Source organism: Solanum dulcamara, chromosome 7 (genome assembly GCF_947179165.1).
Source record: "Solanum dulcamara chromosome 7, daSolDulc1.2, whole genome shotgun sequence".
NCBI classification, from domain to species: domain Eukaryota; kingdom Viridiplantae; phylum Streptophyta; class Magnoliopsida; order Solanales; family Solanaceae; genus Solanum; species Solanum dulcamara.
The window spans coordinates 2,696,147-2,710,241 of record NC_077243.1 but is presented as its reverse complement, the minus strand read 5'-3'; the positions used below and the strand labels follow the sequence as shown (position 1 = coordinate 2,710,241).

General features: G+C 36.8%; 2 protein-coding genes across 5 annotated transcripts; both read left to right on the top strand.

The window, feature by feature from the left end:
* Positions 1–456: 456 nt before the first annotated feature.
* LOC129894089 (uncharacterized) lies at positions 457–6,084 on the top strand. 4 transcript variants are annotated; one of them, XM_055969605.1, is made up of 10 exons: positions 457–722; positions 1,264–1,374; positions 2,459–2,532; positions 2,770–2,872; positions 3,182–3,232; positions 3,377–3,458; positions 4,396–4,566; positions 4,716–4,854; positions 5,353–5,458; positions 5,564–6,084. In XM_055969605.1, the coding sequence occupies exons 1-10, from the start codon at positions 590–592 to the stop codon at positions 5,710–5,712; spliced, it is 1,119 nt and encodes a 372-aa protein (XP_055825580.1). In that variant the 5' UTR covers positions 457–589; the 3' UTR covers positions 5,713–6,084. The 4 variants fall into 4 exon arrangements, with proteins under 4 accessions (XP_055825580.1, XP_055825582.1, XP_055825579.1 ...); XM_055969604.1 differs by having other exon boundaries at positions 461–722; positions 5,555–5,933; XM_055969607.1 differs by lacking the exon at positions 3,377–3,458 and having other exon boundaries at positions 460–722; positions 4,416–4,566; positions 5,564–5,933.
* Positions 6,085–6,778: 694 nt separating this feature from the next.
* On the top strand, positions 6,779–13,066 carry LOC129894380 (protein ALTERED PHOSPHATE STARVATION RESPONSE 1). Its single transcript, XM_055970049.1, has 4 exons — positions 6,779–8,167; positions 8,376–8,551; positions 11,434–11,657; positions 11,995–13,066. The coding sequence occupies exons 1-4, from the start codon at positions 7,093–7,095 to the stop codon at positions 12,782–12,784; spliced, it is 2,265 nt and encodes a 754-aa protein (XP_055826024.1). The 5' UTR covers positions 6,779–7,092; the 3' UTR covers positions 12,785–13,066.
* Positions 13,067–14,095: the final 1,029 nt, after the last annotated feature.

Here is a 14,095-nt window from a genome sequence, read left to right as displayed (position 1 = left end):
ACATCTAGCTCCCATGATTAGTAGCATTTTCTAGATATATCAAGAGCAACAAATTCAAGTTTAGAGATATTCAACATTTGAAAAAAATAAATTTCTTACTCTTTTGTTATTTTCTTAAAATAGCTCAAAGTGATAAGTCTCGTGCAGATAATGTGTTATAAAATAAACTAAACTTAATAGATTAATAAGAAGTAGAGACAGTAAAAGAAAGAGAGAGTTGAGAGAATAATGCGGCACAAGAAAGAAGTAGAAGAGTTATGTATTATTACTTGTTAAGTGTATCAACATTCTCTAATCTCAAAAGACTATTTATAGCCCAGAAAATCAAAGGATAAGTAATGGAGAAATGACAAGATACCATTTAGTGGGTACCATGGAACATTCTTTCAAAACAATTTTCTTATAGTCAAATTATAAGAGTCTTATTTCCTCCATTCAAACAAAACTCTGTTAATTCTAATTTAACTTTAAGTAATTAGGAGATTTCTTCAAAATCGAAAAGGGTTATATTTGTATTTTGAAATCAAGTTGTACTTGATAACGTTTGGAAAACCCCAGTGGCTGCGTCGCTTACAACAATTTTGATTCGATGGAGCGCGAAGACGGTGTTCAACAGCCACTGCCGTCGGAGCAAGTGATGAGCGAAGTTCACCTCGGCTGCCCTCCTAACCACTCCGGTCGCCATCTCTCCCATTTTACCATCTCGCTACCGCCTCGCCACGGTAAGCCGAATTTCCCTATTTTCTCTTCAATTAGCTCCGACGAACATTTCATAGAAGCGAAATGTCTACTACTGTCATGATAATTGCTCGAATGAAAGTATGAAACATATCATCAGCGAACACTCTTATTAAGTTTTATTTGATCAGAACTCTTATTTCCATTTCTTAACTGCACGAAGTTGAGCACCAAATGTTCTAATTTGAAATTCCTTTCTTTCTACTTGTTCTTTACACTTTTTCTTCTTTATTTTCTTCTGTCCTATGTACTTCGCAAATTAGAGTGACTATTGAGCTGGGTGGATTGTCTGATCTAAACAATTGGTAACAGGTGATGAAATTAACTTGTATGCTGGCCTCTTATACGAATTTGGAAAGCTGGAAGCACTATTAATTTGTTGTTGGAGTAGCCTAATTTGTTGTTAGAGTAGCCTAAAAAATTGTTGTTGGAGTGTATGTACATACTAGGAATACTCTGTGTGAAATAAGGATCTTGATTGTATAAGAACTTCTAAAAGAAATTGTATTCTTTTCAACTTTGTAGAAAACTCCACTTTGAGAGGAAATACAGATGCAGTTGAGGATATATCGATTTCTGCTTCTACCATGTTTGACTTGGATGAAGATGGTGATCTTATTCTAACACGACGGATAAGTAAGTTATTTGCACCTCAAAAGGAATGCCTTTATCAAGAACTCTACTTTGTGTGTGTAATTTTTGTCCGCCACATATTACAAGTGACATAATGCACCCATCTTTTTCAGCACCTTCATTTGGTTTTGTACTTTTAAGTCACTGTTTTAATTCATATTAATTTTTCAGGCAGTCCCTCATCTATTTATTAGTTTTTTAATGTCAATCAGTGTTTCTTTTTGAGCTTTTCATCTCGGTGCATACACTTTCATGTTCTTTCATCTGCTTTTGTAATCTAATGGGATTACTGGTTAATGATTAAAATGGTGGAGGTATTCTAATGGAACTGTACGAAAACATTGAAAAATTGTATTTAATGTGAACTTAAGCTGATTCAGCCTGCAAGTAAATGATTTCTGGCTTTGATTTCTGCGATCGGTTTGAAAATCATTGAGTTTGTGAACCCTTGATCTATGTTGATCATAATAGAAGCATCTGAAGTTCATCTCAAGTGAACAGACATAAGCTCTCCCTTTTCCCTCTTTATAAGTATAGTGAACAAGACCATCATGAAAAAGTACTCCCTTCATGACATTTTGCTTTAACTGCATTTTAGTTTAGTCCGTATTGAAAAGAATGGCCTCTTTTCTCAATCTCAAAGTGTACAATCTGGATAAGGTTTGATGTGTAATAATTTTACTTTTACAATTTAATCGGGTGTCATTACACTGCTTTCATGTATTCCATGATTACTTTAACATCACAAACTAACTAATACCAACAGGCAACAGCACATGTTTTCTTCTCTTGATTTCCTCAGTATTCAACCTTGCTCAGTGAATTCAAGAGAAAAAGTTAAGAGAAGGCACAAAAATTACCTAGATCAGAAGTGCATTTTTCTCTTAGCGGTTTTATAATAAAATTGGGGATATTGATTTCCTAAATTAACTTCAGATGAATGCTCTTAAGAAAGACTCACATCTACTTGGCTTGAATAGTAACATGAAGTCACTGATTATGTACCCAAGCTCCTAATCACTCCATCCACCAACATTTCATACCAAATAGCCATATACGTAATATATCATTTTCCTTCTTCTTGCAGAATCACCTAGTCATCATCTTGTCTTGACCATCCAGCATTATATCACTTCATCGATTCCTAGAGTTGGTTTGCAGGTAATCAAAAAATTCAGAGTTCGTTGGTCCTTATGTCTTGTCTTCATCTATCATTCCTCCATTCTCCTCAATTTGTACGAGGAAATACAATAACTGAAAACTGTGCGAGCTCATCTTCTCTTTTCCTTAAGTGTAAATATGTATTCCCGAATGTCAGTAATCACTATTATCCTCATTAAGCTATCTCAAGTTGAGTGCTTTATGTGCTATTCATTTAGTTGTTGTTTTCCTATTCAGGTTTGGAGAGCAGAACTAGTGCTTACTGATTTTGTGTTGCATGTGATGTCTACATCATCTGATTTTGATAAAGTTGTTGCATTGGAGCTTGGGGCTGGTACAGGTAAATTTCATCACCTTTAATTTGTTTTGTTCTGTTTATAGTATAAGCGTTGGTACCTCTACTCATTGCAAACTTCCCCATTCACTGAATAGTGATGCCAAGGTAGGGTACTTGCCTGATAAAAGTTACCTAAAACCATAATAAGTAATTTAAAAAAATTAAAATGGAGAATACAAATAAATTATTAGTATTGCTTTTCAAAAACTCTAGGACAAAATTTGCGGACTCAGCTCAAGTATCTAGATTTATTCAAATTAAAAGCATTAGTATCTGCTGTATGACAAGATATTATTTCAATGTTTTTATCAGGGTTAGTTGGTATTTTGCTTGCTCGTGTTGCTAAAACTGTCTTCGTAACAGGTATACAACATTGAAATGCATAAGTTCTGTTTTTTTCATCTGATAACCATTTATCAATGTGCTATGGTCTGTAGTGTCATGCACAGCGTGTTTTCTTCAGTTTACTCTGTAGATTTTTTATTTTTTTTCATACATCCTTTTCAGTCGCTTCAGAAGCTGTTCTAACCATTAATGTCTTTTTCAAGCATATTACTTGGATTCCCATATATAATCACTTGGGAGATCGGTAACTTCTTTTTTTATTCTACTTTCTTTGGGTGACTATACATTTTACTTTTTAGCATGAGAGGAAGTATTCCCTGGTCTATTGACCAAGGAAAATAAAAGAAAAAAAGATATTCCGCTGCTGGTCATGAGACATACTATATTCTGTAATCTGGGCGAATATTTTAGTGGATCTCTTGTGAACAGGACCTTGGAAGGTCAAAGCAAACTTTAGATTGTCGCCTTCTCATTTACAGATTTTAACACCAGATGAAAGAAAATTATTGTTCTCAGCAGAAGAGTGACTCTGCTGAGAACAAATAGTTAAAGTGAGACTGCACTTGGTCTCTACAACTGGCACTTTCCTCGCTGCATGCCTCTATGTGCTGGAAACTTCATTTTCGCAGATGTTATTTGGATAGTGTACATCTTCAATTTCACATATTCAAAAGTTCGCGGTAGTCACCATCATTGTTATGGTTTTCTCTTCCTTGTCTCTGAGGCTGCGTTTATGCCTAATTGTCTATCTTTAAGTTTAAAAACCAAGTTTCGCTTGCTTTTGTCACCTAGTTCGTCTAAGTCTAACTTGTATGTTGCCGACCGTGGTGATGAAGAACTTGGCAACTCTGGAGAGTGGATCTTAATGCTGCTTATTATTCTTATCTTTTTTCTGCAAGTAAATAAGTGAGACTGCATTTGTTCTGTAGCAATTGGAACTTCCCATGCAATACATTAGGTGGTGAGAGCTCCAGGCCTAGAACTGTTATTTGATTAGTGTAAGTCCTTTAATGTAGGCCATCAGCTTAATATTATCAGAACTTCATTTAGCATATTTTGGAGTTTACACAAGTCACCATCAGTTTTATTGCATCTTTTTTTCCTGTGGCTATTGCTATGAACTGTCTATGTTAAGTTAGAGCACTAAGGTTGGCATGCTTTTGTAACATTTTCTGTATAAGCTCCAAGTTGTATGTGTCAGACCATGGCGACGAAGTACTTGAGAACTGTGAGAAAAATGTGGATCTTAATGCTGAAATATTCCATGGGAAGGCTTCTGTTCATGTACGTGAACTTGATTGGAAAGATTCATGGCCTCCTCAAGAGGAGAATACTTCACCATATAAAGGAAGGTAATTGATTTGTCTGTATTATAAGAGAGCTAGAATTGCATCTCAAAAAAGTTCTTGAACTACCTTTTGCTAACTTTTTTAGGTGGTTCTAGCAATGATAAATATTACTAGAATATAAGCACTAAAGCAGGTCAGCCAAATTTGTCCAGGTACAGCTGGACCCAATCAGAAATTGAAGAACTCAAGAAAGCTTCTCTGGTTCTAGCTGCTGATGTCATTTACAGTGATGATCTGACTAATGCATTCTTCAGCATCTTGAAGAAATTAATGTTAGACAACCCAGAGAAGGTACCATGAATGAAGTGGGAGTACTCTGCACTATTTTTGGGTGATGGTGGTGTTAGGACAACTTGCACGTACCTCGAGTCATCCGTCCGGCATTGTACTACAACCCACAAGCACCACCACATATTATGATATGTTGTCTACTTCATTCACACTCTTACGATTATAACCAAGATTAAACAGATCTTTGCAGAAAATTGGAATTAAATCAATAGAGATGCGTATTGAAAATGAAAGCTCAACATGTTGCTTCAAAAGATAGAGACAATGGAGGCAATGGGATCTTGTGTCTTGCCATTTTGTCATATATATTCTGCATTTTGGGGTCCTCTGATCTTTATTGTTACTTCTAGCCAGTTACTTGCACAAGAAATTGCCCTTTTTTTGGTTTTCGTTATTGGGTCTCGAAAACCTTTTAAACATTATGTTGTTGGCACCTTTAAGAGTGGAAGATCATAAAAGCATAGTGGTTGACTGATTGTGGTGTTGGCTTTACTTCAGGTGCTATACTTGGCTATGGAAAAGCGTTACAACTTCACCCTTGATGATCTTGATGTTGTTGCAAATGGATATTCACACTTCCGTAGTTATCTGATCACTGAACAAGGTCAGCACGAGGCTGCAGATAGATAAAAAAGATTTTTTCACCTATTATTGGCAACTTGTCACCACTCTATGTTTATGATATGTTACTATGTAGCAGATGATGCAGGATGTAAGCAGCTTGATAGTGCATCCGATCCCTTCTTTGTTGGCGAGCAGATTGATTTGAAATACATTCCATGTTATGTGAGGGATTACAATAGAGGGAATGACGTTGAACTCTGGAAAATTAAGTTAAATCATAGAGCACTCTTCTGAATTTCGTACACACCTCTTATTGATAACATTTATCTTCAGTTGCTATGGACATGAAATTCATCTTCATGCTCTATTAGCATCACCCGTCAATTTATAAAACAGATTGGTAGAGCTGCAAGTGGCTTGTTCATGTGGACAAAAGGAAAAAAGCACCAAGCAAGCAATTTGCAGGAATAATAAGAATAGTAGTGGTTTCAGAAATATGACTTCTCGACTTTTCCAAAGTATTTTATTACATAATTAGATGTTCGAAGACGCGTCACATGCAATATTAGAATCTTTGAAATGGTGCTGTTTCAAATGGAGAACCAACTTTATACTTTTGCTGTGCAAAAGCTAGCAAAAAGTTTTCCAGTCCTCTCCTTTCCTTTCTGTTGTTGTCATTAGTCACTAGCTAATGGAAGTTTTGTCCTTTTGTTTGAAAGCAGATTTCCTCGCTAATTTGTGTTCAGAGACTATTATATAAGGTATTTGTTATGTACTTGCTACTGGCACAAGAGCCGAATAATCTTTCAAACAAGGTTTAGGCAAATTAAAAAAAATCACCAATTGATTAAGGTGTCCCTTGAGTCATCAAGGAAAGTTAAGTCCAAATTTTCAATTATTTAGTACTATTAAACAAAACAACTGCATGCAAACACTGGAATTTCTGCTTTAAATAAGTGCACTATCATATTCCTACCTAAACTTGTATTGAAAGCTTCTGCTCCCCCCCCCCCCCGCCAACACAAGAAAAAATAATTAAAAGGAAAAGAGAAGTAAAGAAGAAAACATGTATTATTGTACTAACACATGTTTATGATAAATTGTTGCTCCTACATTTGTTGAACAACTGGAGCGGAAAATTAATTAATCTTAACTGCCTTTTGTAGTGAGGTTTAGGTTCCAATTTTCCCTATGTAACAATTAAAAAAATCAGACCCAAAAAAATAATTTTTACGTAAAAGATATGTCGAAAAAATTGATGAGTACTTAAAACATTTATTAACTAAGTGGCAATATGTGAAGAATAGAATCCACACAGATTACGTATTTTGAGTTGGGAAACAAATTACCGATACGTAATTGTGGAAGTCGCCGTTGAGGATTAAGCAGGCGGTGCGGTTAAACGCGAAATTTTCATTTTTTTTCCTTTGTGGTTTTCCTTAATGGAATCCCCTTTTCTTTAGAAACAAAAAGCAAAAGAGTATTCTCTCTCTGTGACTGTACAGAATTTCCATGTCTATTACTACTCTTTTCTCAAATTCTACACGATTCTTCAGAGCTGATCCGATCTAAATTCTCTCCATTTCAGCTATAAACTTCTTAGTAAAATCTCGTCTTCTGTAAATTTTTACATATATATGGAGTGTTAGTGTTGTTTGCGTCGTCTTCTGTACAATGGGGTGTACGCAATCGAAGATCGAGAATGAAGAAACTGTTACTCGATGCAAAGAGCGAAAGCACTTCATGAAGGAAGCTGTATCTGCCCGCAACGCCTTTGCCGCAGCTCACTCTGCTTATACTATGTCCCTTAAGAACACTGGTGCTGCCCTCAGCGATTACGCTCACGGTGAGGTTCAATTCCCCTCTACTGCCGCCGTCGCCGCCGCCTCCTCCTCCTCTTCTCCCCTCCCCGGTGTTACTCCTCCCCTCTCTTCCGCCCCTATAGACATGCCTCCTCCACCTCCCCTCCCACCCTTTTCCAACCCCCCTTTCCCACCTTCTCCTCTACAGCGTGCTGCTACCATGCCCGAAATCTCTATCCCTACACCCGACCCGAAACGATCCGAGATGATTATCGAAGAGGAGAACGAAGATGATACGGAGACTGAAAGCACGCATAACTTAAGGCACCGTAGTAGTAAAAGTAGCGGCGGCGGGGGAATTGGGGGCAGAGGTGCAGCATCTCATCGACAGGGAATCGAGGTTGAAGAATTGCCTACGCCTCCTTCTCCACCTCGGACGCCACCGCAGAATAATCGAACGCCACCTCCCCCCCCACCACCAGATAACAAAGGGATGGCCTCCATGTCATGGGATTTTTTCTTCCCTTCAATGGAAAATGTACCAGGGTCAACGCTAGCTGAGGTGGACGAGAGTAGGATTGAAAGAGAGGAACTTGAACGGAAGATGATGGAGGAAAGGGCCAAGAAAATTGAAAACGATGGTCGCGCTGATGAAAATGAAAGAGTGAGGAAAAATGAGATGCCAGAGGAGGCAGAGGTGGTGGAAACAGTAGAGGAGCCGCCATCACAGCCACCTCCTCCACCTCAAGTTGCTACAAAGGGTTTGAAAAGAGTGAAAAATGTTATTCCAGGAGAGAGTAAAAAGAAAGGAGGCCAATTTAACCTTCTTCAGATATTCTCTGAGCTGGATGATTGTTTCCTTAAGGCGTCCGAGAGTGCTCAGGAAGTATCTAAGATGCTTGAGGCAAATCGATTGCATTATCACTCAAATTTTGCCGATAATAGAGGTAAATTTAAGATCTCTCTAAGAAATATTCAGTTTAATTCGTGGGTTCTTTTTATGCAGGATTATCTTCATTGTTATTCAAATGTTCCCTAAGTTGCAAGCCTTGATCAAAATGTGGTTAATTAATTTTGATGTTTTACTTTCTGGTCAATGGTTGTCAACACACAATTGGGTATGTTGTTTAAATCTCTGTAATTTTTGCTTATTAGGACACATTGATCATTCTGCAAGGGTCATGCGCGTCATAACATGGAATAGGTCCTTCAGAGGTTTGCCAAATGCCGATGATGGGTTGGATGACTTCGATTCAGAAGAACATGAAACTCATGCAACCGTGTTAGACAAGATGCTTGCATGGGAGAAAAAACTGTATGATGAAGTGAAGGTGTGTTTATTTATCACTTTCTTGTTTGCAATGTCTGAGTTCATTGGATCCTCATTTTTTTCCTCCCAGCTCCAGGTGGCTTCATCTATGAGATTTTAGGAGTATTTTTTTCTGTGTTTCATGTCGGAGTCTGTACACACTTGTTGTAAAGCATCTCAAAGATGATGATTTAACTAAATGGCCTCTGACTCAAGAACATAGGTCAACATTTCAAAGAATCTGAAACTTCTTATAATGTGTCGCATCACTATTGGGGTATATGAGTTACACCTTGGTGTTGATAAGCGCTAAATGAAGCATCTGTGTAGCATGGAGTTCCTGCTAAACTAAGGTATCCGAATAGAAGATCTGAAGAAGCAGCTCCACTTAAATATATTCTTAGCTGTTATATTGAGGTTGAACATGCCTGGTTGGCATGATGCTTTGGCCTCTAGTAAAAATACCCAATAAAAAGCACTTAGAGTTATTTCCAAAAGCTGCTATCCTGTTTTTGTTTGATACTGTATAGAGTGCTTTATATCTGGGTATCCTAGAACATAGAGTTTATGTTGTGGGGGTGGGGGTGGGATTGGGAGTATAAAATGGGAGGGTGGGCCAAATTTAGGCAGGATAGAATGGTTAAGTCAATAAACGGGTCAATGACCCAACCATCCCAAAGTTTGTTTGGGGTAATATGGGCTAAACAATGGTTATAGTCCAATCCAGATAACCTAAAACATCTTTTCAATTTTTTTTTCTCAATGATCTCATCGTCCGTTTCCCCCCTCTTTCCTATTCAAGAGTTCTCCCCCATAATGGCATATAATCTCTCTAGATGGCCAATGTGAACAATTCAATCAACTTGTGTAAGTCTTGTAAGTGGTAACTGTATGGGAAAAATAAATTCAAGTAGCTTAACAAATTGTTAGATATTATTGGCTTGGTTGGGTTTAGTTCGCCTTAAAGAAAACACATGCTGGAATCTTATATATAGTTGTATTTTGAAAGATTGATGTAATACATCCAAATAAACATTGTCATACCAGCAATGTTGTGCTTTCAGAAGTTTTCCTGAATTGAGGAATGTTCTCAACAGTTTCCAGAGTTGTCCTTGTACAGATTCAATAGCTCTAAGACTTACCTAATTGCAGTCAAATGCAAGAACCATAAAGTTTCCTCAACTCTCGTTAAATTTCTAAGTATAGATCTTAAGATAATCAAAGCTTAACCTTACAGGTCAGACCGGTGTTCTTAATATAAACAAACTGGAATCTTTAAAAAGAAAACTGTGCTTCTAATACAACATAGATTGAATTCCAACCGCAGGGTATCCTACTTTAACTATATATAGACACTAACCTTAAGTGGCTGCTCCTTTAACCAGTCAAAAACCTAATTGGCAGTGCAATTCAATTGTTGAAGAAGAAGAGTTGAATTCTGCTACCAAACTTTTCAAAGAAAATGGACCAGGATTTTCATCGAGATGATGAAGAGAGGCAAACATAGGAGACATCAGAGGAGTTTGAGAAGAGAGACAGAGACTGGATGAGAAAGCATTGGCTGTGCTCTGAAGAATGATGGGAAGAACTGATGGAGAGAAAACTGGGTCTGGGTGGTTGGTTAACCCATAGGGTTTGAGCTGGTTTTTGATCCCTGATTTACATTGGTTAAGCCATTAAAACCAATAGTTTGATGGTCATTTTGAGTTCACTTATTTTGATCCATCTTCTCTATAGTTTCTCACCCAACCCGCCCTATTTTGGATGGGTTGGGACGGTTACCAAATTATGGGCTATACAAAGTTTTCTTTTTGTTACCCTTCTCGTTCCGGATAAGTTCAAAATTATGACTAGAATAGCAACCACTAGAGTTAACAAAGGCTTGTATTTGTTACCCTTCTCCTTCCATATAGTTCAAATCTTGAATTGTTTAGCATATGCAGTGAACAAGTGAAACAATTATCTATTGCTCATCCCATCTACTACAGCAATAAGGCGTAGAATAATAATAATGCTCTCTCTCTCTCTCTCTCCAGCAGAAATTTCTATGTTTGCATCTGTTTTACCAAGTAATTCAACAAACCCTGCAAAAGGTGATGCTTATTTATTATTGCACTTCCTTTTAAATTTTTCTGATAACTTGGAAAGACACTGAGCCCTATCATGGCATTTTAAAAATATATTTTCCCTGTGGAGAATTGGGGAAGAGTAAGATACTAGATGCCTCTGAGTTTCTGGGATGGAAATGTGGTAAACCCTCTTGAGTTTCTGGGTTGGTAATGTGAAGATGAAGGAAATGAAGGGAGAAACTCCCAACAGTTGTCATGGTTTCACTGTTGAAAATTTCTTTGCGCGGTGCAATATTTCTGAGAACAAGTTTTGAATTATTCGCTACTCTTTTTGGGATTTTTGCTAACTTGGCCTTTACTCATAGATGTTGAATGAGTATGATAGGCCCTGAATGGATGTCAAAGGCGATGTTGTAAAGCATAATTCTCCTTTAACTCTGTCTTCTCAACAAACTGTCGTTTTCTGAACTAGTTTCTTCTCAACAAATTATCTTTATCAACTGTCACTTCCCCATTCCAGAACCTAAATCATCTTTGGTTTCTGTCAAGTGCCCTAGTAGAAGCCCCTTTGGATTAGGATAATGTCCTCTGGTGCTGTGTGTTTACTTATGTTAGCAACTCAGTCATGAAGGATATATTCCCTTATTTATCATGATCCTGTTTCTGTGTTGGAACTCTTCTTTTGGTTTTTCGAAAGTTAGTGAATTCAAGTTTACTTATGGCATTTAAAATTATATTATGAAGTTGTCAGAGGAAATCATATAATGCTATTTGGGTTTGAATTCTGCTATCTGATTTGCATGTTTCTCATGGATTTCTGGTGATCCCTCCACAGGCAGGAGAACAAATGAAACTTGAATATCAGAGAAAGGTCGCTTCATTGAATAAGCTCAAGAAACGCGGTACAAATACAGAAGGCTTGGAGAGAGTGAAAGCTACAGTAAGTCATCTACACACAAGATACATTGTCGACATGCAGTCGATGGATTCTACTGTTTCAGAGATAAATCGGTTACGTGATGAGCAACTTTATCCAAAATTGGTTGCTCTGGTTGATGGGTAAGTCTTTTAGATGTGTGCATAGGCGAAGCCATATTGCAATCTGTTTCCTAAAGCAAAATTTTCTTCCATTGAACTCTCTCTAATTTTTTTAAAAAGGCTCCTTCATCTGAGTTGATTGAGCCTGACTGGCTAGTTCTCTGAACAAGATCTATTATCCCATCCATGTATGTGTGTCCCCAAACATTTACAATTTGTGTCAATAGAAATGAGAGGGTTGTTTGCAGCTGTTCTTTTTAAATGTTTGTTCATTTCTCCGCCTTGGCCACTCAAAATTGCCAACTCGGAGATATTAATCCGTAGGTTTTGTCCTGAAAATTTTTGTTATCAATTGCAGGATGGCTATAATGTGGGAGACCATGAAAGGATATCACGTAAGTCAGTCTAAGATTGTGCAAGCACTGAAGTCTTTGGATATATCTCAATCCCCTAAAGAAACAACTGAGCATCATCATGAACGAACTTTGCAGTTGTATGTTGTTGTCCAAGAGTGGCATTCACAGTTTGACAAATTGGTTATCTACCAAAAACAGTATATCAAAGCTCTTAACAATTGGTTAAAGCTAAATCTCATCCCTATAGACACAAATCTGAAAGAAAAGGTTTCGTCGCCACAAAGACCCCAAAATCCGCCAATTTTGGCACTTATACATGCCTGGCATGATTATCTCGAGAAGCTTCCTGATGAGTTGGCTAGAACTGCTATTTATAACTTTTCAGCTGTCATAAATACTATCTTTGAATACCAAAAGGAGGAGATGAAGCTGAGAGACAGGTGTGAGGATACTCGGAGAGAGCTTAACAAGAAGACTAGGCAATATGAGGATTGGTATCACAAGCATATGCAGCGTAAAACCTCAGATGAAATGGATTCAGAATCGGCACAGGAAGATAATCTTGTGGTTGATCGGCAGCTACAATTAGAGGCGCTGAAGAAGAGGCTGGAGGATGAGGAGGACTCATACCAGAGGCAATGTCTTCAGGTGAGAGATAAGTCTTTGACCAGTCTGAGAAGCCGCTTGCCTGAACTTTTCATGGCAATGTCAGAATTTTCTCTTGCCTGTGCGGATATGTACAGGGACTTGAGGTCTATCGCAAAGCATCGTAATAGAAATGGCAACACATGATTTTGATGACACTGTATACAAGTTGTACTATAAACCTTGTACCCGTTTGCATTGCCCTTTGATTGATGATTTATTTCATTGTTTGTACTGTTCTTGTATATGGATCAAAGAAGATTTGAGTTTATAGCAGAATGTGTCAAGAAGCCAGCAAGTTCAGAATTATTTGCTCTTCCTAGACGCTGCTGTGCCAATTCAAGTCTGACAAGAACTTGAAAGAGCAATGAGAACGTTACCATTCTCGTCTATGAATGCATTGGCCTAAAATATTCTTGTTATAGATCATCTCAAGGATGTGCAAGTTATAGAAATTAGTGGTCCAAATAAATACTTGAGAATTTTGGTTAGCTAAGGTAAAATTACAGAGATTTTTAATTAAGGGAACTTTGTCTTCTTGCCTCTCGCTTCAGATAGATGCAAGCTAATTTAATCACTGTCTATTGGTTTTGAAGGCTGCATTTTGCTTTTTTTTTACCCCAAATGAATACAAATGGATGGGTTTGATGTTAAGTTTGAGTTACAACAAAAAGAAAAAAAGAAGTGGAAACTCGAAAATTGGACCTGGTGAACAACCAACTTTAGACATCCATAAATATAATGTAATTTTTTATTGTTATTTAAATTTTGTTGTGTCGTATTATTAAATTCATTATTATATAATGATAAAAATCTCATTTTATGTAATGATCGATTTGATTGCCCAAAATTGAAGACAAATGCAAATTATTTCCTCCCTTTCACACCACCTTACCTTAGCATTCCCTCCGTTTCAAAATAATTAAATTATTGAGCTATGACACACTTTTTAATATAAAAAAAAACAGACATAAATTAGTCATGTTTCTTCATTTTTGTCCTTTTCAAACTCCAAAACATTAATAATGATCATATTAATTCTCAATGCTCATTTAATTCATTCATTTATTTCTAGTACAAACTCCAAAAAAAGACCCTTAAAAATACTAAACATATTTCTCCTTCTAGATACGTTTGGCATTTTTGGAGGTAAAACTTTTAGTCCTAAAAATCTTAAAATTGGCAACAATTTTTTGGAGGTAAGATGAATGAGATAAATAGGAAGATATAAAGTATTATGGTTAATGAAAAGTTAAATCATATTAATGTACTAAGAAAATCAAGTTCTTGAAACTCAACCTGAAAAATTTAATTAATGAAAGGTAAAATTGGAAAAAAATAATCCAACATCTATCTTAAATAGTGAGCAATTTAATTATTTTAAATACTAAAAAATACTTTAACAATTCAATTATTTTTGAATGGAGAAAGTACATAAGAGTGAAGTAAACAGGATCC